Genomic DNA, 25,554 nt, shown 5'->3' on the forward strand with positions numbered 1-25,554 from the left:
AAGCATGCATTTCAGTAATTTTTGGACTGAGCTAAAATATTTTGTATTATTTAGGTATTGTAGTAGCTGACAGTATTTTAACAAGCAAGTATTATTCACAGGAATGTTAAATGTAAAAAGGAAAAACTGTCACCAGTTTCAAGTTTTCTCCCAAAACCAAGATCTATCTTGTCACTCTCATGTAGAAACTTCAAAGACTAAACCAGAAAAGACTGGAATGTATTTGGAAGAACTTAAACTCTTATTTTCTAGGAACATCAGCATGTATAAGGGCTTCTAATATATTTTTAAATTTTTTTAGTTGTCATAGAGATGCATATAATATATATATCTACATCAGAATGCAGGACAGAAAGACTATTGCTGTCAGCTGATGAATGTACACTGGCAAATCGTTTTAAGCATTCCTTTCCCATGGTTCAACATAATCCAAGCCAAGATGTGCAAAGATTTCTTCCTCACTTCCAGCTTTGAGAAAGATCCTCTGTAAAAGAATTAAAAACAAAAAAGGAAGTCAATAAGGATGTTAGGGGGAAATTTCAATTGATGTTTTTTGGTGTTTAAAAGGAGTTAATTTTTGACAGTTCTACCGATTGTATCCTCTACAGAATACACTGTCTTCATCAGTCTGCTGACCTTGAAATGTGAAAACAAGTTAAAAAATAATTCCAATGCTGCTTGATGCTTTCAATTCTGACTAGTTTACAACTCTTCATTTTGATTTACTTTTTCAAGAGTCTGTGTACAAGTATTAGGACTAGGACTCAAATAAAACCTACGTTTCCCTTCCATGACTTTCTTAATAACATCATCAATGTTTTTTAAATTAATATCGTAATGTTCTCTATAAATGCATTCAAGCTGATTCAATGGTTACGCTAATTATGTATAGCCAAGCATTGAAAGCATCAGTGCTTTCCAAATTTCTAATACTTACAGAAGGCTTATCTGAAAAGACAAAATATTCCATCTGGAAAAGCAAGCTGAAAATGAGGGATTGACAACTGCAATTGGTTTTTAACACACATACACACTTCTAATGAATGCTTTACAGTAAAAATCAGTTTTGTTTTTTCATATCTGCACTTCTGATAACACAGGATTATATTCTTGCACAGGAACCACCCACAAGTTCTACCTCCCCTAAGATGAGTGATAAAGTAAAGTACATAGCCTTATGCATTCCTTTCATCACTGAAGTACAATATTAATTGAAAAAGCTGCTAAGGTAGATGAATATTAAAACAGTGAAACCTCACCATTTAATGGAGTTTGGAAGCAAGAAAGAACTAATTTCTATTGAAAAAAGAATACTTAGTATTTCAGCAATTCCTGAGTCATTTGAACTTAAGTCTCAATCAGTGTTCAGCTCTGAACAATCTCAAACTACAGTGTCATGAACATTTCAGGTTTAAGGTCTCATAATATAGATTTACTTTCCACTGTGAAAGAGGAGACGCTGCCTAGAGAACTAACCTCTGATGAATTCCACTTAGTTGGGAAGAGTTGGGAAAAATTGGGGGAAAACTACTGTAAAGTTTAGGAACATTTGTGCCAGCACTTCTGCTTTCTCAGCTGCCAAGCACTACCTCCAGGAGGGCTATGCTGTCCAGCATACCCTTGGGAATGGGTCAGGGAGAGGAGTCCGTAACTAGACCAGAGCAGTCCCATGGTATGGGGGAACAACTTCTGGCATGAGAGAGTCACAACTTTTCCTTCTTTCTCCTCTGTGTTCTCTCCTTCTTGCTCTCCTTCACTCTCTGATCTGGATAGTGCTTCCCTGTCTCTTACTCCCATTGAAACCACATAACTCAAGGGACTCAGAAAGTAGCAGGCAGACAGATTACTGGAACAGGTAGACCCTGTTTCTGGTTACTGACACTTCACTCCCTCCTTTCAACCCCCCTGTTACTTATCAGTCAGCACAGAAGCTCAACAGTGATAGGAAAGACCTGGGAATGCAGCTTGGCCAAGTTCTATGGCACTGGAGCATGTGAAGGCTACATAACGCTGTCTAAGCTGCTGCATTGACGGAAGGAAAGCAGAAAGAACAATGAGCCAGAAAGAATAAGCAAAACTGCTGAGCCCAGAGCAGCTTTATGTTGACCCTAAAATATGTTTGTACATCATCGGTAAAATTCACCTCACCAGTTGGTACCCACTGGCTTACTGTTATTCTCCACCAGTCCCATTATTTCCAGCGCCTGATCCATATCTCAGTCCTGTCAGGAGCCACAGTTTTGCCAAGACATAATGAAGAATTGAACCCCTAAAGTGAAACGTAACATTAATTGTCAGCTGGACTCAAATTTTATCAGGGATTCAACGAAATCAGAAACCTGTACCATTTCATTGTAGGGTATTTGAAATTTGAAGTTCTAAATCCAACTCTACAGAAAAGGCCCACCTTTTATTGACACTGTTCAGCTCCAACAGCAGAGTAGTCAAGCTGGCAGCTTTCCTACCAGCTATTTTTCAATGCCACAAAGTAGAATGAAAGCCAGTGTAACTGTGCTAGAAAGGTTATGAAGACTAAATTGAATGGTAGAGGTTAGATGCTCCTGTGTGAATAGAGCCAGAGGCCATCAGTGTTCCCTTGAGCTTGGGATGACAGAAAGGACAGAATATGAGGTTCTGAGTTTCCAATTCTGCTCTTCCAGAGTTCCCAACCAGCAAAGTACATACTTAAGAGCAGTTCTGGCTGATATCCTCTTGAATCCATCCAAAGTTACTAAGTCATTTATCTTTCTTAGCAAATTATTGCTATACAGTGAAGTAATAAGGAACATTTTCGCTATTGTACTTGGAGACAGTTAATCTTTAATTAGACAAAACCAATCTTAATATTGTTATAATTACCAAATAATTAGAGTAAATGGTAATTATAGCAATGTGAAGTAATATGTTCTGTGGTATTAATAAAAATATATTACAAAATCAGAAAGTAACTTTTAAAATTGTATCTGCTTTTGTAATGTATCAAAATTTATCTGTATCAATATGTACAGTGCAGTCTTCACAAATAGTGCCTTGCCATGCTCAGAAGCTACTTGCTTATCACTCTTTGGCATTTGTATTCCCCAGATTTACATTTGCAGAACTATTGTGTATCAATTGCACTTTACCCAAACCAAACCCACTGAAATAGTGTCTTTTGCAATGAGGTCAGTAGACATTGAATTAAGCTCTACTATAAAGGCATTGATTTCAGGCAGTGATACATTCCGTATGGATCAGAGATTTGTTACTAGAGTGCACAGTGAAAGTACTTAACAAGGTATATGAAGTTGTTGTCACTTTCCCATAATGAATTCCACTTAAATAAGATAATTTTCATATTCAAACACACCATATAAGAAATTTGAGGGAATAATTTGGCCCATTGCTTCAGGGACTATTTTTTTTTTTTAAATCAAATCAGGACAAGCATGATATGCCTTTTTTGCTTTGATACCTGTAGTGTAAAAACAGTCTCCAGTTTTCTAAGGGATTTTATCCTCCACCGTGAAGTTCTCAGCATATGAATATTTAGACTGTGGGACAGTGCCCCAGACAACTACAGAGTATTGCTGGAGTATGAAAAGCTGAAAACAATCACATATCCATAATGAACTGGCAGTTCAAAGTTGTGTCTGCAATAGCAAAGATTGCTTATAAAGCATAGACAAATAATGTTCCTTTTTCCTAGGAAGTTCAAATGTCAGATTCTGGAATGAAAGGAACCTACAAAAACCACTGACCAGGGGAATATTTATCCTTTTTCATCTAGGCAGGACTAGAAAAAATGGTAGAAAAGAAGATACTGAACACAATAAAAGAAAATGAAAGAAGACATTGATAACTGCCCATTGGGTAACAATACTGGGGATATTTTGCTCTTAAAGTATGTCCTGTGAGGACAGGATTTTAGGGATTTTTTTGAGAGGGGGGTGTTTCTTTTTTTGTTTTTGCTATTACTAAGAACAAGAGAGGGCAATCCATACACATACATTACTGCAAAAAAGTAAAACAAGAAAAAAGATCTCACACTTGTAGACAGATGTTACAGATACTGTTTAATAGAAGCTCTCATATCTGTGGGACCCCAAATTGCATCCCATTTCTTTTGTTCTGTCACTTTATGTTTTTCTGCAATCAAAACTCATTTCATTTGCTTGACAGGGAAAATTTCTAATACAAAGTATCTGATGTTGAATACCATTCTCAGTAGCTACAAGCCATGTTTCTAAATGAATCTCTAGCTGATATCTGCCAACTGCTTTAGCAAAGTGTTATTAATGTTAATCATAACCTACGATTTTGCTTCTTTGTCAATCTATGCAGAGCTTATACAGTGATGCAAATTTGATTATTGCATTCACTACTGTTCTTTCTTCCTTTTTTCTTTTCTTTTTGCTCAAGAGAAGTAATGAACTGCTTGCCCAGTTGTGAATTTTTTTCAGCTTCTTACTGATATTCAGCAGATCCAAGATATGCCCAATCAACATTAATCAAACTTAGAAAAAACCAATGCTCTGGAGCAGCTGGTATCACTCTGCTCTTATCCCATTTAATCAATTCTGTTATTTCAATGGATGTAAATATTACATTTGTGGTTGCAAACTTGACTATTAACTACACCTAATGTAGAACAGCTGCCATCCAAATGTTTTCTTATGTGAACTGCTACCTCTTATTTTTCATTTTGGCATTAATGATCAATAATACTTTTGATGAAAAAGAAGCAGAAACTGAAGGCACAGAGCTAGCACTGCTTGATGATATCCTAACTAGCACTGCCAAAGCTCAAACAGATGTTATACTACTACTGTCACTTGGTTTCATCACGCATTTCAATACAACAAAGCCAACAAAACAAAACCATTATTCAGTGAAGTAGAATTCTAGTTTTAGTTATCTAAATCAGCACTAGCCAACAGCACATGTTTCTTTTGGGGGCAAGTACTAATTTAACTGATTTTGTATATATGTCATTTAAATAATCAAAAAAAAGTTGAATGCACTGGAAGGTACCTCAGACCCCTTTTTCTCTTCCATTTTCGGAGTACCTCCATGTGTCTCTCTAACCTACTTCTTGAGTAGTTCAATGTAAGTAGGTTGACCCTACACATGGTTAGCAGTTTGTCTGGTAAAGATGCAGAAGAAAAGATCCCAAGAAATCAGAGATTACTAGAAATTACTGTGCACAAATTCTTGATTTTCATAACACAGAGGATCTTGCTATTATATGAAAATTTAAGCCACTGGATATGCACTGTTCATGTATTAAGTAACCTGTACTTTCAGTGAGCCTAGATAAATCCTTTAGTCTGTTGAAATGAAACTGTATATACACTCAGCCCACACTTGCCTTTACTGTGGCTGTCCATCTTCCTTTCCACTCTTTGGTCAGGAAGGAAAAATACTGCAGTGACAGCAACCTCCTGACACTGCACTGAACAAAACAATACTTTGCTGAGGTTGCTCACCCAGGTGACATAGAAGCTGTTGCTCTGCCTGCAACTGCTCTTCCAGCTTTGTGTACACAAAAGTTCCTGAAACCAAGTCTACTCATGCTCTCCATCAGTATTAACTCAGCCTCCTTGAAAAGCACACATTTAATCAGATTCAAAGTAGACTGATATCCTATTTTCTATTACCAAATAGCTTGGTAATAATAGTGTTGCAAAATACCAAATTCAGTAATCTATTATAATTGAGTAATACTATAAATTACCTTCAGCCTGTCACCATGGCATTTCATTACTATTTTCCCCACCTCAAGATGAACATAGGAAGTTAGTTTGAATACTTGTACCTCAAAATAAAAGCCAATAGGACCATGTAGACACTATCATTGATGAAATGGGATTTAATGGTTCTGAACCAGCAGAATCTGCTGGAGAGCAAAGTACTCCAGGTTTGTATGTACAACATATATACCTGTGCAACCCACTGCTCTGAAGATGAGACACATGGCGGAAATCTGATTCATTTCTTTCTTTAAATCCTTATCATGCTTGGTATTAGCTGAGAAACTGGAATTAACTATGAAGTTTCCTAGATGATTATTGACCCAACTCTATACATTATTTGAGCATTTATTCTTGAATAAGTCATAGAAAAATTGTGCCCTTTCAAAGACCAAAGAATTTCATTCTGTATCCCATTTTTCCTACTTTTTTCATAGTGCTGACTTTTATTTGCTCTACAGCTGTAATTCAGAAAGAATGCAGTCATACTCCAGTGGATTTCATTATCCTTTGGAAAACTATGACATTGTGTAGGAGGCACCCTCCCTCCTTTTGCAGAAGACCCTGAGGGGCCATAATCATTAAAGTCCGTCTGGACTCCTTCTGACATACTGTTTCATCAAATAAATCGGGAGGGGGGAGAGGGGGTGTGTGGAGTGGATGACACACAATATTGCCAACAGTATCTTGTTAACAAATTACAAAACTGTTTGATACAGCTTTGCTTCTAGACAAGTATCTGGGAATGTCATTAACATATACATTTATTCTAACCTTTTCTTTGTATCCTGATGATTTTGTGTATTTTAAAATGGCAGATTCTTGCATACAGTAGTTAGGGATTTTCTCATTTAATTTTGGTCTTCTCTCACTAATTTTTTTATGATGTTTCACATGTGACATCTATTCACATCAGTTTAATTACCTTAATATTTGCTTTCCTTTTTTAAATTTTTAAAAAGGAGATATAACAGAAATATGATCATATCTAACTTTGTAGTATTTCCAGGATACTGAATGATGAATACCAAGCAGTCTAAACCCCCATCACTTTATGTGTCTGGAATTATTACAGTGGCAGTAAGCAAGACAATGATAAATGAACAACAGAAAAGAAGAGGACAGACTGTCATTTGCACACTTGGAACTTAACTGTTCATTGTGCTTGGACAGAGTCCAGTCTAAAAATAAGTTTTGTGGGTAAAGTCAATTGTAGATGAATGATGGTAACAACAGGACTTGCTTAATCAACCATAGTAAAAGATACCATAATGCACCCTAAATTTATCTTACATATGTATTTGCGACATCTTCATATGTCATCACTTATGCCAAGTCAATTAAAGATTTTTAATTAAAGATACTTGGGACTAATGCAGAGATGATGCTAGTTACATTGCTTGCTGTAGATTCCAAGATGTGAAAGCACTTCTCTAGATATGAAAGGCCACTGCATTCAGTGAAGCAGTGCACCGTAACACCAAAGACCTACAATTTACAGAATATACTAAGATAGCTTATTAGATTAAATGTGCAAAGCTATTAAACTGCTCACACTCCCTTTCTCTCTGATTCCATTTGCTCAAATAACATTTATACCCTGTAAAAAAAATATAAATAGCTGTTAATTAAATTGATAAAATGAGCTTACAGAAAAAATTGTGAAGGCAGAAACATAAGTAATCCATCAAGCAGCAAATACTTTCTACATGATTAGCAGTGGAAATGTTCATGTATGTTTACCTGATTTGAGCGTTACTCTATCTGTTCTCTGCCACTGGGCCATTTTTCCTAGAACAAGCGTTGATGCACCAACACTGGACACAGATCACACCAGTACTGCACAAACTTTTAGGAAGATGTTACCTTTAATAAATCAGTCTTTTACAATTTATATCTTAATGTACGTATATATTTCATTATTTTATGATTTATGATTTTCAGATTATATTGACCTAAACTCCTGTATACTGTGCCAAAGACATTCAGCTAATGAGGGAACGTGACTGTTGCATCAGAAATGTCTGCACAATCATGTGTCCACAAAACAATACTTTGAAGTCTTTTTGTTGTAACATTTCCTGCAATTCTTAGATTGACTGCATCTATCTTCTGTACACAATGTTCATATTTTATTGAGTTCAGAGCAAGATCCTGACAATAAGTGGATATAGCATTAAATTATTTATCATCTGTGAAAATGTTAGAAATAACAATAATTAGAAATAAAATAAACAAGTTGGCATACGTGCAAACAACTGTAAATTTTATGGGAGAATTTCTATAAATGCTAAAACAACCATTGGTGAATTTTTTGTAAAAAGGTAGCAGTAGTACATAAAATTATTTCTTGATATATGATTATTAAATATAGTATGTGAAAATAGCTTCAAACAGCTTCTTCTAACCCATGAAACACTGTGGAGAAAAGAAATAAACAGACATTTGAAAGCTTGAACTAGTCACATTTTCATTTATTGTACGATCAGAATTGCAAGGAAGAGAGTTTTGGGGCTTGCACTACAAAATTCTTTAAAAACAGAAATGAAATCTTCCTGAAAGGTAAGGGGAAAAAAGGGCACAAAGAGGCCAGAAAGCAAATAATACGTTATCTTAGCTGTTAAAATTTTGCAAAAAGACTCTTACATTAGAAAAGCATGCATCTTTCTGGCTCAATTTTATATGAAGAAGTTCATGTGATTTAATAATTCAATTCTGCTGTATGGATTTTGTCAGCTGGAACTTAAAAGTCCTTAGGCACACACCTAACGGTTTATATCAATATAATTCCAGTTGCTTCCTATTTTTGAGAGTTAAATGTTAGTTCCTGTGACTGAGGGTACACAAATTCAGTAAGAGGAGAAAAGTAAGTTCTCAGTGCAAAATTAAAGACAATTACAATGTTACAGTTTCATTTGACTGCAGCCAGCTGCATGGATTTCTTGTGAACCTTAGCAAACAAGCCTTATGAAATCATGCAAGTTCACTGCTGCTTTTCACCTGGGAAGCCTGCTCTGCCTCACTAGCCTGAATATCTCCATTAGCTCACAACCAAAAGAAAACTTGAAAACACTGAGGTCACAGAAGAGTCAACCTCTGGCAAGGAAAGCCTATTTTTCAAACAAAAAGTCGAGTTTCAAGGCCAGCCACTGAAGGTACTGAATACAGATGCCGAAGAATTCTTGGATGTAACAAGTACAAGGACCACTGTCAAAGAAACTGAGCCAGGAAAGCCCGAGACAAGACAAGACAGACAGGGAGAACATATGTTCTCTTTCAGCTATGCACTTGCATCTTCTCTCAGAAAGGTCACTTGGAAGAGAGGTAATCAGATTATACAGACTGATGAAAAATTATCCAAATTCACTCCATGGCACAACTGGTTGGACCTTCTATTTATTGATAATTAAGTTATTGCAAATCCCAAAATAAACACTTTGAGTTGATTATATTCTTGATCCCAATCAACTTCAATTAGCTTTATCCTGGAATCCTGAACATGGAGATGCTAGTAACATTTTCTGACAATAAGTAAAAAAATAAAGGATGAGAGAAGGACAAAAGGGAGGATGTCAGTAGCAGACTAGCAAAAGACAAAAAACAGGATGGAGGAGAGTGTTACTGAATGACTGACTTGACATGACCTCCTAATGGTGTCTCCTGTGCTAACACTTCTTACAATACTGAACACACTGATGAGCTTCTGCAGTTCAGCACTTTCACACGGAGAATGAGTGCAACACATAAAACAAGTCAGGGAGGTAAAACTGAAGAAAACAGTGAAAAGAAATTTTCAGTGGAATTTTAGTTCAGACATTTCTGAATTGTTTTTTCAGGCAGATGTTAACTCAGACTAAAATGTCTAATAAAACAACTCAGAACATTTTACTCCAACCAAATTTACAGAACCACACAACAAATTTACTCCAACCACCAGCCAGCCAAAAAGCAAGAACAAAAGGGCACCTAGAATAGAAAGTAATGGAAAGAGAATGTGGGGGAAAAGCAATAGTCTAGATAAACTTATTTGGGTCTTAATAAAGCCCTGCAGCAGATTAAATAAATAACATTAACCTGTTTTTGTTTTATCTTAATGCATTTCTGAGAGAGTGGGTTTCTGAGAGGAAGTTGCCTGCAAAGTGACTCAGCAAAAATAGCAGCTGCAAGGGAGGGTGAGGGAGGATGTTGCAAACTTGAAGTGTTTCAATCACTTCCTGTTCAAAACTTGTTTACTCGCAAAAAGATATTTCCATCTTCCCCATTATCAAAAGCAATCACTTTCTGGAGTGATTTCTTGCAGACAGTTTGTGCATTAACTGGGCCAGCTAACAGCTCTCAAATGTATAAGCCACACTTCTTTTTTGAAGAAACTTATGAGAAAATGCATGATAACTCTCCATAGCAGTAGAAAGGAACAGATTTTCAAAAAAAGGGGGCATTATTGCCATGCGCTTGTGTCTATATTTTAATTTACTAACCTAAAGACAAGCAACATTACTTGATTAGTACGATTTATAATAATACAAGAGATGCGAGTGAAAGCTAGCCTCTCTCAAGCATGCTTCTTTAAAATTTTCCCTGAATGTCTAGGGACATTCATGGGAATGTCTAGTCCCTGAATGTCCATGCTATTTTCTACCCTTACCATGCAGAATTTGAGTCATTGAGCATCACCCTAACCAAGACAGTGGGCTGTGATTTTATTTTATATGCTACATGTCTAAAAGGACTACATGTGGTAGTATACAGAGATTTTTACTAAAGTAACACAGTGCTACCATCAACACTTAAAAATTATTGACTTCAGTAGCAGAATGTGGCGATATCAATGTTTACCCACAGGGACTATGATTCTGTTTTCTTTCGGCAGCTGGATGCGCGCCTCCTCAATCCATGTATTCACGGCCATCAATAAATAGGTGCAGCCCCTGCACCAGGATTTCCATCTGCCATTCAGGTCTGTCATGTCCTGCCACGCAGCCTACCTTCAGCATTGCAACCAGCTCCACTCCCTCTTTACTGACTTGTAATGACCAAGATGAAGGCACACTTTGCAAACACTGATGAGGAACTATTTTCTCTTCTTTCTCTATGCTACTGTTAACTTCACAAGAATGAATGTTGTACAACTTTGGTGGAAAACATAAATCTGCTCAGAGCTTCAGTGTAGCAAGCAGCTTTGCAATTTTACATCAGTTACAGACCTAGAATTGTGTAAAGCAACTGTAGAGAAAGCGTTACAGAAGATCCATAAATTCCTGCGGTACACTGAGCGATATGAGGTGGAGTGCCTTCAATCTACAATAAAAGTATGGGAATACAATGTAACATCAATCCATAAAATGGTGGCTACTTCTCTGAAATCATTAGCTGACTCATTAGGGTAGACAAAGTGCTAACAAGAATCACTGTAATCAGTAACTTTCACAGCGAGCTAAATGATTTTATGGAGAGGGCAGGGAGGGAATAAAGAAAAAGAAAAAGAAAAAAAAAGTCCAAGTAAAGCAATTTCCACATAAAGATGCATGCAGTCCTGTCATTATATAAGACGTTTCAAATAACTGTATTCAATGATTATCTTGTGTAGTATGAACGCTGTCAGAAAGTAACATGGAAAAATGAAACTTCTCCATGGGCCTGATACTCATAATGCTAGCCAGCATGAGAGGGACAGCATCTAATTCCATCACTAGTCAGTGAGACAACTTTCTCAGAGTAAGACACTGCTTGATGAAAAAACATGACAGAATCAAGCCCTAAGGAACTGTGTAGAAATTACCTGTTAGTATATTTTACTCTGAGTAGTATTTATCTTCATTATGGTCAACACACATTTTTTACATTTTGTGGATTGCTATAATATCTGAGCATCTATCTTCTTCTACTTTCCTAAACAATACAACTAATAACTTTCAGGTGTTTTACTTCCTTGTTTTTCCCAGTCTTTTATTGCTTGGGTTGGTTTTTTTTTTGAGAGGTTTTGTTTTAAGAGTGGATGTTGGTGATTTTTGCTTTGCTTGTAATTAAACATTTTGCTAACTATGTATGCTATGTTTATGAATGAGACTACCAACAGTACAAACAATTTAATGACAATTATAGAACATAAATGCTGAAGTACTAATTGTGCTAAGAAGGTGAAGTATTTCACCAAGTTCAGTGATGATATTCCACAGCACTGTGCAGACACTATGCATTTTCCATTTGATGGTATCATAACGGTTTTCAGTAGTAAATAACCTGCAGTACCTCTGACATTATATTATCTCCAAATGTAATTTTCATGTTTAACTGGTATTTTCTGTAGTAATATTCACATCACCCTGCCTGCTTTAAAATAAAAACTAATCTGTTCCTAATCCAACTACAAATAAGATGATAAGTAAATCAGAGAGAAAAAAATGGCTCTTTGAAATGACATTATAACAAACCATGATTGAAAAAGCAGTCTTACAAGCATTACCCATTGACTCAATACCCTCAGGCAAAATCACGTCTAATGGTACTGATGCAAAATAGTGCAGTGGAATTTATTCTAATAATTCTGGGCATGAATAATTTTTGAAGGTAATAGAAGCCAGAATCATAAATTCTCATTTCATTTTACCACTGGACATGTCCTGTGCTTTTAATCAGAAATACCATACTTGAATATTTCTCTTATAACTATTCTCTAACTCTAGTTATAGGTTTATTCGTATTAAATTTCTGAACAATAAAAAGTAGATTCACCGAGTAAAACAGAATAATCAGGTTAATGTTAGGATATTCTAGGCAGTTATCCTATTAACTGTTTCATAACATGGAGTAACAAAATGTCTTCAGACTTTCTACATGCAAAGTATTTACTCCAAGTAGCTTTGGTGAAGGAGAAAGAAAAAAAACAGTGCTGAAGAGCTGACACTTTGAAAAATAAAACATTAAAAACCATTAACATTATCTGTTAAATTACTTTTTAATTTGATAAAATGTAGTTTGTAACGAAGACCATGCTGTGCATAAAATGGATCTATTCTCTGTTTAAAATGACAGATGTGTGGTTACTTTTTTGCAAAACGCTACATAGCTATGCATCCAATCTCCCATTACAATTTTAATAATTAAAAGCATTCCACAATAAATAAAGAGTATAGTACTTTACCATCCAGACTACAAGAATATGTTTTCAGTTTTGGGCACACAAAGTGAAGAGAAATTTGGCACTTCCTCTCTGACAACCCAGGCAAAAATTTTAACATGTTAAATAGCACATTGTTGGAAACAAAAACAGAAGAGAACTTACTGCTTCCTATAGTTCTCTGACAATCTGCATCCTATCACAAAGTCACTAAAAAGATTAACAGGGATCACTTCCTTTTCCACTTTAGCTATACTTTTGTTTTGCTTTAAGTCTATGTTTTTTAAAGGAGCTTTAGCTTGCCAAATACTGTTAAGTTGGCTTATTGTATTTTTCTTTATAAAGCTTCATATGAATGAATGAAATAAGAAAATTGCAGAATCCTGGAATTTATGAAACACAGTTGAGTGTAATATGGGATTATTATAAACAAACCACTTCAAAAGAACATTATTGAGATTGCAAAATCAAAGACCTGCAGTTTAAGAAATCCCAGAATGTTGCTGATTGTCTTTTAACCTAAATTCAGTTCTCCTATGTATGTGCATAGAGACTTTTTTTTCTTCAAAGAAATACTGCTTCCTTCAATTCCTGTAACATACTTAGGCTTCTTTCACCAGGCAGGAAATATACTGTGCCACAGGGCTAACAAATATTTGCTGACAGCACTGACAACAACCTTGGGTTGCAGGCCAGTCTTAGCAAGCTGAGCTTTTACAATCTGTATCTGTTCTAGCTCCCTCTCTTCCCTACTTCCCTATACTAAGTTGTAGCCTTGATCTTTCCCCTCAGATTTCTAAGGTAACTTCAGGCTCCACTCATGTCGTATCCAGAGTAAAGTGAGATAAACATGGTTTACTCAGTTATTTAGGGCAATAGAAAGTTTACCCGTTTCTTGTTGCCAGCTTAAAGCATTAGCCTAATTAATTAAATTTATTTTTTAAGTCCATCAAAATTCCACTCATACCTCTCCCCAGTCATTCTTTTTTCCTGCCCCTTTTCAGCTCAGTCTCCTCAACCAAGCCAGATTCTTTTCCACAGTGCAGCTGCTAATCAAATGTACCTTTTCCATTACCCATCGCTTTGTCCAGCCACTCTGTACTTATCAAATCTGTACATCCACCACAGACTTCCCATTCTCACTCCCACTCCATACCCCATTTTCCTCTCTGGCTCTTGGCTCTTTCCTTTTCCAGCTTCCTCTCTACCTAGCTTCTTCTCAATGGATTTCTTTTTTTCTTTTGACAGAAAATCATCTGAGACTATGTTACCTGCCTCACATTCAATAACTTATCCAAGGACACTGATTGAATAATTAAATTAAAACACTTGAAAATTGTTGGCTCTGTACTGCCCTAGAAATGAAAATGAATAAAAAGTATAGTCAAAATATTTTGGAGCTGCACCTACTTATGCATTTTGAGGGCAATACAGGTTTCACTGAACTGTACAGAAAACACACTAAGCAAAGGAAACAACAATTAGGTACATTTATCTTTGTGTTAGAGGTACAGCTTGCTATTACAAGGGGATTAAATTCAGCTAAATATATACATGAATTATATGCAGACTTTGTTAAAATGAACCATCATATGCTATATGTGAAACATTTAAACTGCTAAGAGAACACTGGGGAAAAGCACACTTTGGAAGAAAATGCATAATCATTTTTTAATTTACCAAGAGGTAAGAAAAGCAGATTATTTTAATTCTTAATTTTTAAAAATAGACCAGGTGCAAAAAGAACAAATCCCCCAAATCACATATGCAATTTCCACTTTCCTGAGAGCGAGAGAGAAGAATTGGAACATAAATTAAAGTATGTGCATCTGTTTACAATGACTCAGTGTTTAATTGTAGTAATGATTGTGTGAACAACTGATCACATTGGAAATCAATATTATAAACTTTGGATCTTCGTGTTTACTTTAGCTTTAATCCAGTCATTATGGCAGACATCTAAAGCAAACTCTGCAGCTGCAACATGTTTAATTCATCAAGATGTTCTCAAGGCTGACTGTCTCACTGTTATAACTTCATAGTTTTAGAGCAGCATCTGCCAAAATAAGACTGTAACATCCAGTCTTTAAAGAATCATAAAAAAATGGCTCTTTAACTGTGCAAGTAAACTTCTGCAGGCATCTTTTTTCAGTGAAAGGTAGTGTGGAGCAAACATTCTCAGATGACACAAGAAAACTAATTTTCAGACTGTAAGTATTGAATACACAGCTAAACACCTGTGAATATTACACATCTTTATGTAATAAACTAAGGGTATAGAATCATAGCCAGCTCTTCTTCCCAGTGATTTATGTTTTTGAGAAAGAACATATTGGGTAGCAACAGAGAAGAATCAACCCTTGGAAAACAAAGCTGCCTTTTTATTAGGAGACCTGTTTATAAAGTTCTGGGAAGTGCAGGTAACAACCCAGCCATGTGCAATCAGTCTGGCTTCCTCAGAGCTGTTTCCATCCTCTAAGCCAAGCCACCACACAAACATAACTTTTCTGACCAATGTGGGCACTGCCAGGTAAGACTTGTTTCAAAATAAAAGTTACTGGCTAAGTGGCATGCCAGCAACACGAACTTTGACTCAGCCAAAGAAAAATTTGAATATCATGGGGGAGGCTAGAAGCTCAAGTATGTCGCCAGGCATCACTGGTTGGGCTGCCTGCTGCAAACGCTGTGGTTGTCTGTGAAGCAACTACTTGGGCAAAAGATGGGCAGTAGCAGAACTCAACAAACTTACACACACCCTTGAGCAAGCTCATCAAAGCATTACAGTCATATAATAGTCAATTACCTGGGCTGCAATCACACCTTCGTTTACAGATATACGCAGACAGACAGGGCAAGCCCTGCCTGCAAAGTCAGTTAAGGGTTCTCCTAAATAGAAATGCTTTTTGCAGGCAAGTGATTAAAGACTGTGCAATAGTGATCTTCACAGTGTGGAAGAAATCCCAGGATAAATGTCCCCTTTCATGCTTATACTGGTTTCCCAAGGAAAGCTAAATAGTCTCTTAAAAAAAGAATTGGGAGCATAGGGTTTTACTATTTTCATTGTAACTGTACAGCACTTAATGTTTTGCAAAGCTGGGTCCCATTATGAAGTTTGCAGAGCATCTTGTGAATTTACTTTTCAGAGCAGTTATATACACCGCCTCTTTTGCTATTCAACAGCTAAATAACATTTAATGCCATTCAAATTCACACAATGGTTTTTAAATGCAAAATTGTCATCAATCATATACAGTCTTCTGCACAGAGTGTCGTATTTTTTCCAATATTTCTTTAACAATAGAAAACATTAAGGCAGCTATTTCCTGTCTTAAATTTTCATAGGACATAAAACTACTAACTGCTTTCTGCTCCAATGACTCTTCAAAATATCATTGAGCTTATGAGACCCTCCTCTTACAAAAACCCAACAACCTACAATGCTAGTGCAAGAACATTCATATGCTAATAATTTAATCAATCTACTATACCCTAGGAATCCCAGCTACATTTTACAAAAAAGTAATACTAATTATTTCCATCACTTCATTTTTCTGGCTTGAACTGCATAAAATAATAATTGGACTTAAAAGTGATTTTCTGGAATATTACTGCAGAAACATATGGGTTTATATAAGATAAAAATCTAAATCTACAAGACAAATCCAACTCTTGGATCCCACAACCAGCTTGAGGATCTCCACTGGGCAGTGGTGTGATAAAGGTGCAGGAAAAAGACACTTGAGCCAGTCATGAAGCTGTTCCACATACTATCCCTAGAAATCTCCCACCACAAAAGAGGAATAGAGAAAAGTATCTGCAGCAGCTTGATGCATTTAGCCCATCCCACCTCTCATTCAGCCTAACTCCCACATGCTTGCTTAGGTACTCAAAAGATAACAATTTGAGGAAATATATCATGCAGAACTTCTGGCATGGAGCACTTGAAACTAATTCTTGTTTTATGCAGAGTCTTCTCCTATGAAATGGGAAATTATTACAGCTCAGACACTGAATACAGCAGACTTCTGCCAGGCTTTTTGGCCCTGAGTAACTGTTGAACAGTAAACGGCACCAAGAACAGTGAATATACCTTGAATGAAAAGGAAGAGCAATAGGGAATCTTACCACAGCTGAAACTGTGTCAAGTACAGTTGGGAAGTTTTAAATATCATTCTACACTGTAGCCACAAGGAATAGTTTCCAAATAGTTACCAAAATGTAAAAAAACAACCAAAAAGCAGCTTATTTTCTGACAATATGGGTTCTGAAGTATTTGGTAATGGTACTAGTTTTAAATTAATTCAGATAATGGAGTTTAGTTAGGAAGTAATAGTAAAAAAGGTTGATAAATCCTGCATTTTAAAAACTCAAATTTATCTGTAGTATAAGTGGTTGGGCTGGGCTTTGCATAGCACAGTAGATCTTTGAGAAGCATCTTCTACACTTAAGTTTGGGGCCTCCTCACACCAAGCTCTACGGAGAATCATAGAAACAAGACATATGGATGCTGCTGGCTGAGAATCACTGGAATGCAACTTCCTAGGATTCCCAGAGAAAAGACAGTTCTAGAGAACAATGTTTCTACCTAACACATGTATAGTCACACAAACATAATATCCCATTGCCTTGTGAACAGATCTATTCAGCAAAACACTAATGAATTTTGGTTTGTCGGAATTTTCCTACTCGCTTAAACTTGGGTGTTCCATAAAAATTATGTAATTATCAAAATATTGCCCTGAAAAAAAATAATCCAATAGAATCTAGTTTACCAGGCACTTTTGAAAATCTAAGCCTATTTGAGCTCCTGCCAGCTTGCCCATCTTCTCAACAATGTGCTTGACAGGCTACTGGGAGCCTGAGTTCCAATAAGTCATTTTAATTACATCAGAGCCAGAGTCCCCAGAGCTTACTGGCTCCACAAGCCTGGAACAGCCAGCCAAGCCAAGTGCCTCAGAGCTTGCAGCCCCAAGAACTGTCTGAGCTTTGGAGGTTTGGAACAGCCTGATCTGTGGATTGTTTCCAAAGCTGAGACTGAAAAAGCATTTCCCTTTGCAGAAAGTGTCAACATTTTGACTTTCCCTCTGATTAAGAGAACAAGCAAATTTTGAATGATCAAAACTCTTCATTAAACATTTGTTCCTTCTCCTAGTTATAGGGAGAGGCAAAACAATGAGTGATCAAAATCCTTCATTAAACTGAACTAGTTTTTGCCACAGTGGTTGACTACTTTTCCTTACTGTACCTTTGCATTGTGGGAATTAGGTTTTACTTTTGGAAATTGAGATCAAGGAAGGCTAAATGACTTGCTTAAAAGTACAGAGAGAATTTGGCTAGTGGGACACAAGTTGCAAGCTAATAGTCAAACCTCTGGACCATCCTCCTTCCTTGGGCCATATTACAACAATGTATGTGATCTTTTCAGCTCACACAATTGTCACTTCCTTCCTAATGTCAAAAAATGCTTTATTCCTTCTCAGGGTGCCTTTTCACAAGCCAAATCAGGATTAAAAGAGGGATCAGAAAATGTTCAGAGAACATGAAAACCTAAAAGTTGTTTGAATATGCCCTCCAATGTCACATGTCTGAACAGGTACATGATCCTTTGGCCTACTGTAAACACATCAGTCTACCAGCCTGACGTGATGCCCTGTTACAAAGTGATACAAGAAAAGACATATGTAGTAGGCAAGAACAGATCTACTGCAGAGTAAGAAAATAGGTAGGTCATCTCCAGACGTTACTTCCAGTCTGCATATGAATGCCTTCCACACATGTTAACAGCTGTTCTTGATTGTTTTCTCTGTCGAGCCAAAATACCAGCAGTATGTGCAAAATTTTGCACATAAATTTCAGAGTAATTTGGCTGTGCACTTATGACATTTCCAAGTTCAGAGCTTGGACAGTGCACAACCCTGAAGAATCAAACTGATAAAATATCACATTATTTTCAGCCTGCTCATTCAACCTTTCCTTTAAATGCAAACAGTTATCTAGGCTGTTTCCTCAACAGGAATGGAATTTTGTGGGACAATTGTCTTCACAATCATCAGTGTAAACACTTCAGATAGCAGTGACAAGCTGTGGTGGTGCATTCTGCACCCCTCCCCTTCCCCCTTCCCCCTTCCCCGCCACCTTTTCTCTCTTCAACTGCTTTATGACCTCAGGAATTCCTGCCAGACCACGACCACTATGTAGTGAGTTGGTCAATTAGGTGCCCCTTAATTGTACCAGAACTCCTACATGGTTGAAGCAGGGAGTGAGAACAACCATTTATCTGGCAGCTTTGAAACAAAGGTGGGGAACAAGAACAACCAGTTACCTGGCAGCCTTGAAAAAAGAGCAGTACCACTTAATTACCGACCCGGATCGTGGCTCAATGGATGACTAAAGCCAATCACCTCAAGATCCTATAAACAGCAGTCCTAAGTGAGACCCTTTGAGCACTCCTGGACTGCAGCAGGCTGCACCAGCATGTCCCTGAGTGGGATGCCTCTCAGAGCTAGCAAACAAAGTTTGCTAAAATCAGAGGCCCATGGTTGAAGATCGACAGTGGAGCCAGGGCTGAAACCCTTCACTCCTCGAGGCTCAACCCTCACCTGTTGAGAAATGCCAAGGCATTCAACGTGAATGTTTCACTGAACTTGAGGGGAATTTTTGCATCTCCCTCTGAGTGGGACACCTCTCAGAGCTGGCAAACTCTTAAAGTTTGCTAAATCCAGAGGTCTATTGTCAAAGACCAACAGCAGAGCCTGGGCTGAAACCCTTCACTCCTCAAGGCTCAACCCTTGCCCGCTGAGAAATGCCAAGGCATTCAACGTGAATATTTCACTGAACTCAAGGGGAATTTTTAACAGGTATACCTTATTTTTTTATATATATACACACATATTCATGTCTGTGTGTATGCATGTGTAAATCAATTTAAGTAGTCTGTACATGTATGATTTAATTATGAAGTGAGTCTTATACTGCTGCATTATCCTTACTCACATAAACCATTGACCAAGTCTGAGACTACAATTAGACCTAGGTGCACCTAGACTCCTCTCTGAGAAGGAGTTTAGAAAGCAAGGGGGTCTATTCTGAACCTCGTGACTCAGCAGGAGGGTCCTCCTTATCCCCTGTGTATACAATCTCTCTGTGAATCATTCCAACTCAGTGTAACTTAATTTCACTTTTATGCACCTCCATGTAGTAACAGAGTGAACCTTGCCATCTTCGAATCTGTAACTAAATCACTGTTTTGATCGATTTTGTCTAATCACTTTGTTAATCACTGATGATTGAGTGCTATTAAAATATCACAATCAAATCCTGCAATTTGTCACAACTAAATTCTAAACTGCTACTGAATCAAACTGTGTAAAGTCACTCATTCACAATAAATTAACATAATCACCAGGATTCGCAAACCTCCATTCACGACACAGGCATAGTGTGCCAGGTTTTTTGGAAGCTGAAGAAGGACCTTTTATATCCAGTGACTACGTATAGAGAACCTGAGGGAACAGAGAGAGTTTCAACCAGCCAGACTGCAGCAAATCTACACCTGTTTATAAGAAAGATTGGGTATCTGAATTGGATGTTCAAATGGACGAGCCATGAGGAAGAACAGGATCACAGCAGTCTGGTATTTACGAACTACAAGTTGCAACCTCAGAAAACATCCAGGAACACAAAGTCAGGAGAAAAAAAAAAAAGGAATCCAACATATTTATGTTCCTGTGGAGTAACAAGCAACAAAAAGGTTTTGCAGCAATGCCAAAGAGCAGCTAACAGCAAATGTCAGAATAACAGAAGTTAAAACAAAATCAGCTTAAATTAAAAACAGCTTTTCTTGATCATTAAATTATTGGAACTTGAATTTCATTTTAGTGCGCACAGTCTGGAATCTAAGCTATATTTAAAACTGGTTAATTTCAGCAGAAAGACATAGCTTATGTCTTCCAGAGCTACAGCAGCTCTCTAGGTAACTCACAAGGGCCTATAGGATCCTCCCAATACTGGGGTAAGGAAAGTAACTTCTCAAACTGACATTCTACACTACTAAGTTGTAGTCACCCTTTTTACAGTCATTCTCTGGATTTTGAAGTGGTGTTAATAGTACTCAGGAGAAAGTAGGCAGCAACACTGCACCCTACAAAACTGAATGAAACAATGCCAAATTAAGAAGAAATGGAGACTTGGATGAGATTAATCGTAGAGACAAAGTAAAGGCATGACAGATAAGATGATGTTACATTTATGGTAGAACAAACTTCAAAGTTAAAGATGATGCTAAGTTTATAAGCTGACTGGAGGGTAGCATTTCATGTTCTGGAGAACGAGGAAGTTTTTCCTTAAGTAATATTCTTGCTGAAGAAAAACACACACTTGAGTCTGAGAGCCATTTCATGGGAGAATAGTCGTTTCACATTAAGTCTTACCCACCCTCTTGGTGAAGGATGCAAAAATCCAATATCATAGAGTCCAACTTCAGACACTCTCCACAGTGCCCTTCTGCGTGACAAGGATATTCTACTCTAGCTAACGGCACCAGAGTTTGGTAAAGGAGCAACCAACAACCTTTGCCATTCCAGAACCTTATTCCAGGTTGCTGACACTGTAAAAGGGGAGAAGCACTCATACTGTAAGGACAGCTACTCCTTTAAGAATAGAAAGCCTGTGGTTTGCCAGCCACTTTAAAAATCATTTTAAAAATAATAAAACATTAAAGTGAAAGTAAATCACACATTTCTTGCATTCTCATGCAATGAGATAATAATTATTCAGCTTAAAGACAGGTGTTTAAAAATAAAACAGGGTTTAGAGCTGTTTCTTTAGTTAGATCCACTAGATCTCTTTCCATTTCACCCAGTTAAAAAGCTGTCAGGATGTTGTCAAAACTTGCTAATGACTGCCCTAGTACATCACAAACTTTTAATCGTTGCAAAGAAAGTGCCCTTCAAATCTCAGTATGTGGCAAACTGTATATATACATGCAGATTAAAAACTGCAGTTCAGACAGCGAACTGATGACCATGTTACAAAAATACATAACAGAGGTCAGTGCTTACACTCTTATTAGCTCCTGATTAAGTCTAGACCAAAAATTCTTTGTAATGGGTTAAGGAATAAATGACCCCCAATCCAACACAGAGTGGTGTAAAAACCAGTGATGTCATGGTTTCCAGCTTAAAGACCTTAATTTTTCTAAGGAAGACTCTACTGTTCAGCTGACCTGACTTATGGTTCACCCAGAATAATGAAATTCTTTTTTGCAAAAGCACTTCTACTTTACTTAGAGAGCATATTGTTCATTCATGAATCAGGAAAGTTTTAACGTTGAGAATTTTATTTGCCTGGTTCATAAATGCATCATGCCATTTTTAACCAGTGCAACAGCAAAAATAATATTATAAGACTTGAGGAATATACAATTTATTTTTCTTCCTGATGGCTCCTTTATTCCTTAAGTGTGGGAGTCATTGTAAGGTTTGATCTCCAGCTGATGTAAATCACAGAAACTTCATACTTGATGTATAGAAGTGTTGATTTCCATAGCTTTAGGACAGTTCTAAAGAGGCATAGATTTGGACATCCACTATCTTTTTATGAAAAAGAGGCTGACAGATAATTGGTAGTAAATTTTCAATTTTTGTTGTCACAATTCTCCTACCAAAGGAAGATCTACAAAATGCCCTTTTTATTACAGAACTGAAAAAAACATTAGTTTGATAGTTGCACACTGTTTTCCAAAACCCACAAATATATGAAAAAGATTCACACTAGAAAAAAAAAAAAAAATCAAGGCTGAGGAATAATTTCACAGTGTGACTTTGTAACGAGTCCCTGGAGGAAATATCTGTTCCTTTTGTTCACCTCTGCAAAGCTATGTAATTGATTCCTAACTTCTGTGTTAACACTTCCTATTCCTGTCAGAATCCCTTTGAAAACACATTAAAGCAACCACGACTCTCTCCTCATGCAACCCCTTGAATACTGGAATCTGGGATTCTCTGACACGCATCACATTTCAGGCAGTGGGCCACAGTGCCAAAGGGCTGATAAATACTAGTATAGAAGAATAACGTATACCAAATTATATATTGGAATGTGAGCAAACCTGGAAACCGTTGTCTTTTATAATGAAAAACACTCTCTTACAGGCACTGTTACGTTCCACTAAAAAAAAAAAAAAAAGTATATTTGCTATAGCATGGTTTATTAACTTCTTATACCAGCTCACCAAATTTTAAATGACAAGCAAGTGTTTTCAAAGAAAGGATTTGGTCTTCATCAGGATCAAGAATTAGTTTGACTCTCCCTGACCTTTCTATCCCTTTTGCTGTACACACACACACACAGAGCAATAGAAGAATGAAGCAGAAAGGATTTGGCCCAGCTCCTGAATTATACCCCAGTGACTGTTACAGAGTTGAGCATGAAAGTTTTGCTGCCTGGACAGAGCCAGTGGTATCAGGTAACTTGTCTTCAGCAAACAAGGAGAGAAATGTGGAAAAGATGCGGTTCAGTTTTTACCTATGGTGGCTAATTAACCTTAATTAAGGTTGTGTTGAGGGATCTTGAGCAGCTTGCACAAGGATATCTGCTTCCTGATCATTTTTAGCTTTGAGAAAGTTTTCCTTTGGGAAAGGAAGGTTTCCTACCACAAAGAAAAATGTCCTCATGAAATACATAGGTTCGTGTTCCAAGCTATATTTAAGAGACAGTCAGATAAAACATCCGTGTTTTTAGTGTACCCCCTAGTCAAATGGTTTTGAACTAAAAACACTAGAATTACAGTAAGGAAGATTTTGTAATCTTCATAATTAAATTAAGGAAAAAAAACCTTAATTATTTCACGATTTGGGTATATGTTCCCTGAAACAGCACTGAAGTTACTAATTATGTTCATCACTGATTTTAAGCTTACTAACCTGATGACCCTAAAAGTTAATCAACCTTGGCAGCCACACAACTTACTGCAAACTTCCCCTCTTCCACTATGCGTCATCATCTCAAGGTTCACAGTTACAAACACCATTGCTGTATTATGCACATTCTTGACTTTATTACACACTGGGTGGCAGTGTGGAAGGATTTTGTTCAAAATGTCTTTTATGTGAATAACTTAATACAAAATTGCAAAGTTAAAAATAAGAAAAAAATTATTTTAATTTAATACATTAGATTACAAGCAGTAGAACACTTAGAAGAGTGTGTGAGGGGGTGTGTCCCTGCTTCTTGTTAGAATGGCACTACTTGATAAAAGACCCTGTTTTAAGTAGATTATAACTTCAGTATTGCCTGGTCTGAAATTTTTCATATTACATATCTGCCTTAGAATTTTCTTTCTTTGTGGAAAATTTCAGCTTCTGAGAATGCAGCAGAGACAAGAACAGTATTCTGCTGTGTCAACAGACTGTCATGACTTATTGTTTTGAAATCTGTAGTAAGTCTGTGTTTTGCAGCAGAAAATAAAATTTGGAAGTAAACTGGCTGTATCTGGGATTAAATGAGGAAAGGAAGACTTAGATATTATGGGGGGGGGGGGGGGGGGGGAACATCTGAAAGCAGAGTCCCTGGTGGAAAGGGACATTTGATCTATTCATGTCATTCATTTGATATATGGAAGTCCTAGATTAAGGACTTCATGGTCCAGACAGTTGAAATTTGCCGTGAAGGCTTGGATTTTTTTTTTCCTTGCCCTCGTCATAAAATTCCTGCATCATAATAAGTAATAAGGAAAAATTTTTAAATGTTGCTTCTCAGCCCTCCCACTAATTCTTTTTCTTTGTTTTTAGGCAGTGCAGTGAGGAAATGTAAGTTGACATGTAGAAAGTCTGGAAATTCAGTTACAGCTACAGCTGATGGCTTTGGGAAACATGTCATGGATATACACAATTCTAAGTATTTTTCAAAGTCCTGAGGCAGATACTCAACAGGAGAAAATTCAGGCCAAACTGCAATGGATTTTTAGGGCCTTAAATCTTTCTCTGCCTCAGTTCTTTACTTGAAAATTTGGGAAGACAAGAGCATCTTTCTTCCCAGAGGGCATTGTGAAGATAAGCTCATCATTCATCTGTGAAACATCCTGGCTAGTCCAGTGAAATTCACATGGAAACTCACATGTTCTTTCCCAGAAGGATTTGAATTGTACATCAGATATAAAGCCTAAACACAATAAAGAAAAAACAGTATTGGTTGATGCTGTTCATGAGTGAACAGTGTCCAATTTGCATCACTGAATGCATGAGGGTTCTGGGTAGAAGCAGCATATTTAATGATGTATACCAGTCAGGCAAATTTTTCAGCACACAAAACATAACACTGGCATTTCTTAAATTCTTTGTACTTCCCTAGTGCCATTATCTGTTACACCCATTGTTACACCCAAAAAGCTATTTAACAGAGCACATATTAACTTGCAGATAATAACATTTGCTATATTATGTTGAGGCAAAGAGTTTATATTCTGAATGCTTTCAAAATATAAAAGACAGGCAGAAAGACACTGACATCATCCCTGAGTTTGTGAAGAAGCATCTCTCCTTAGACATTTAATAGCATATTCATCTATTATGTAATGTTATATTTTCTTCTGAAGCATATAGTATTGACAATTGTTGAAGACAGGATATTTGACTAAATGGATCATTAGTCTGATCATTTCCCCAGGTTTCTATGTGAACTGAGGATGCAATAACATCTGAGCCTGAC

At 36.9% G+C, this 25,554-nt stretch overlaps 1 protein-coding gene across 1 annotated transcript in view; it reads right to left on the reverse strand.

Moving 5' to 3' along the window:
- Positions 1-397: 397 nt before the first annotated feature.
- Positions 398-25,554, reverse strand: part of DNTT (DNA nucleotidylexotransferase) — a 96,884-nt gene continuing 71,727 nt past the window's right edge. The window contains exon 11 of the mRNA XM_075717859.1: positions 398-484. Within this exon, the coding sequence (XP_075573974.1) occupies positions 398-484 (87 nt within the window). The remainder of the gene's footprint in view (positions 485-25,554) is intronic.

Source organism: Pelecanus crispus, chromosome 10, assembly GCF_030463565.1.
Source record: "Pelecanus crispus isolate bPelCri1 chromosome 10, bPelCri1.pri, whole genome shotgun sequence".
NCBI lineage: Eukaryota > Metazoa > Chordata > Aves > Pelecaniformes > Pelecanidae > Pelecanus > Pelecanus crispus.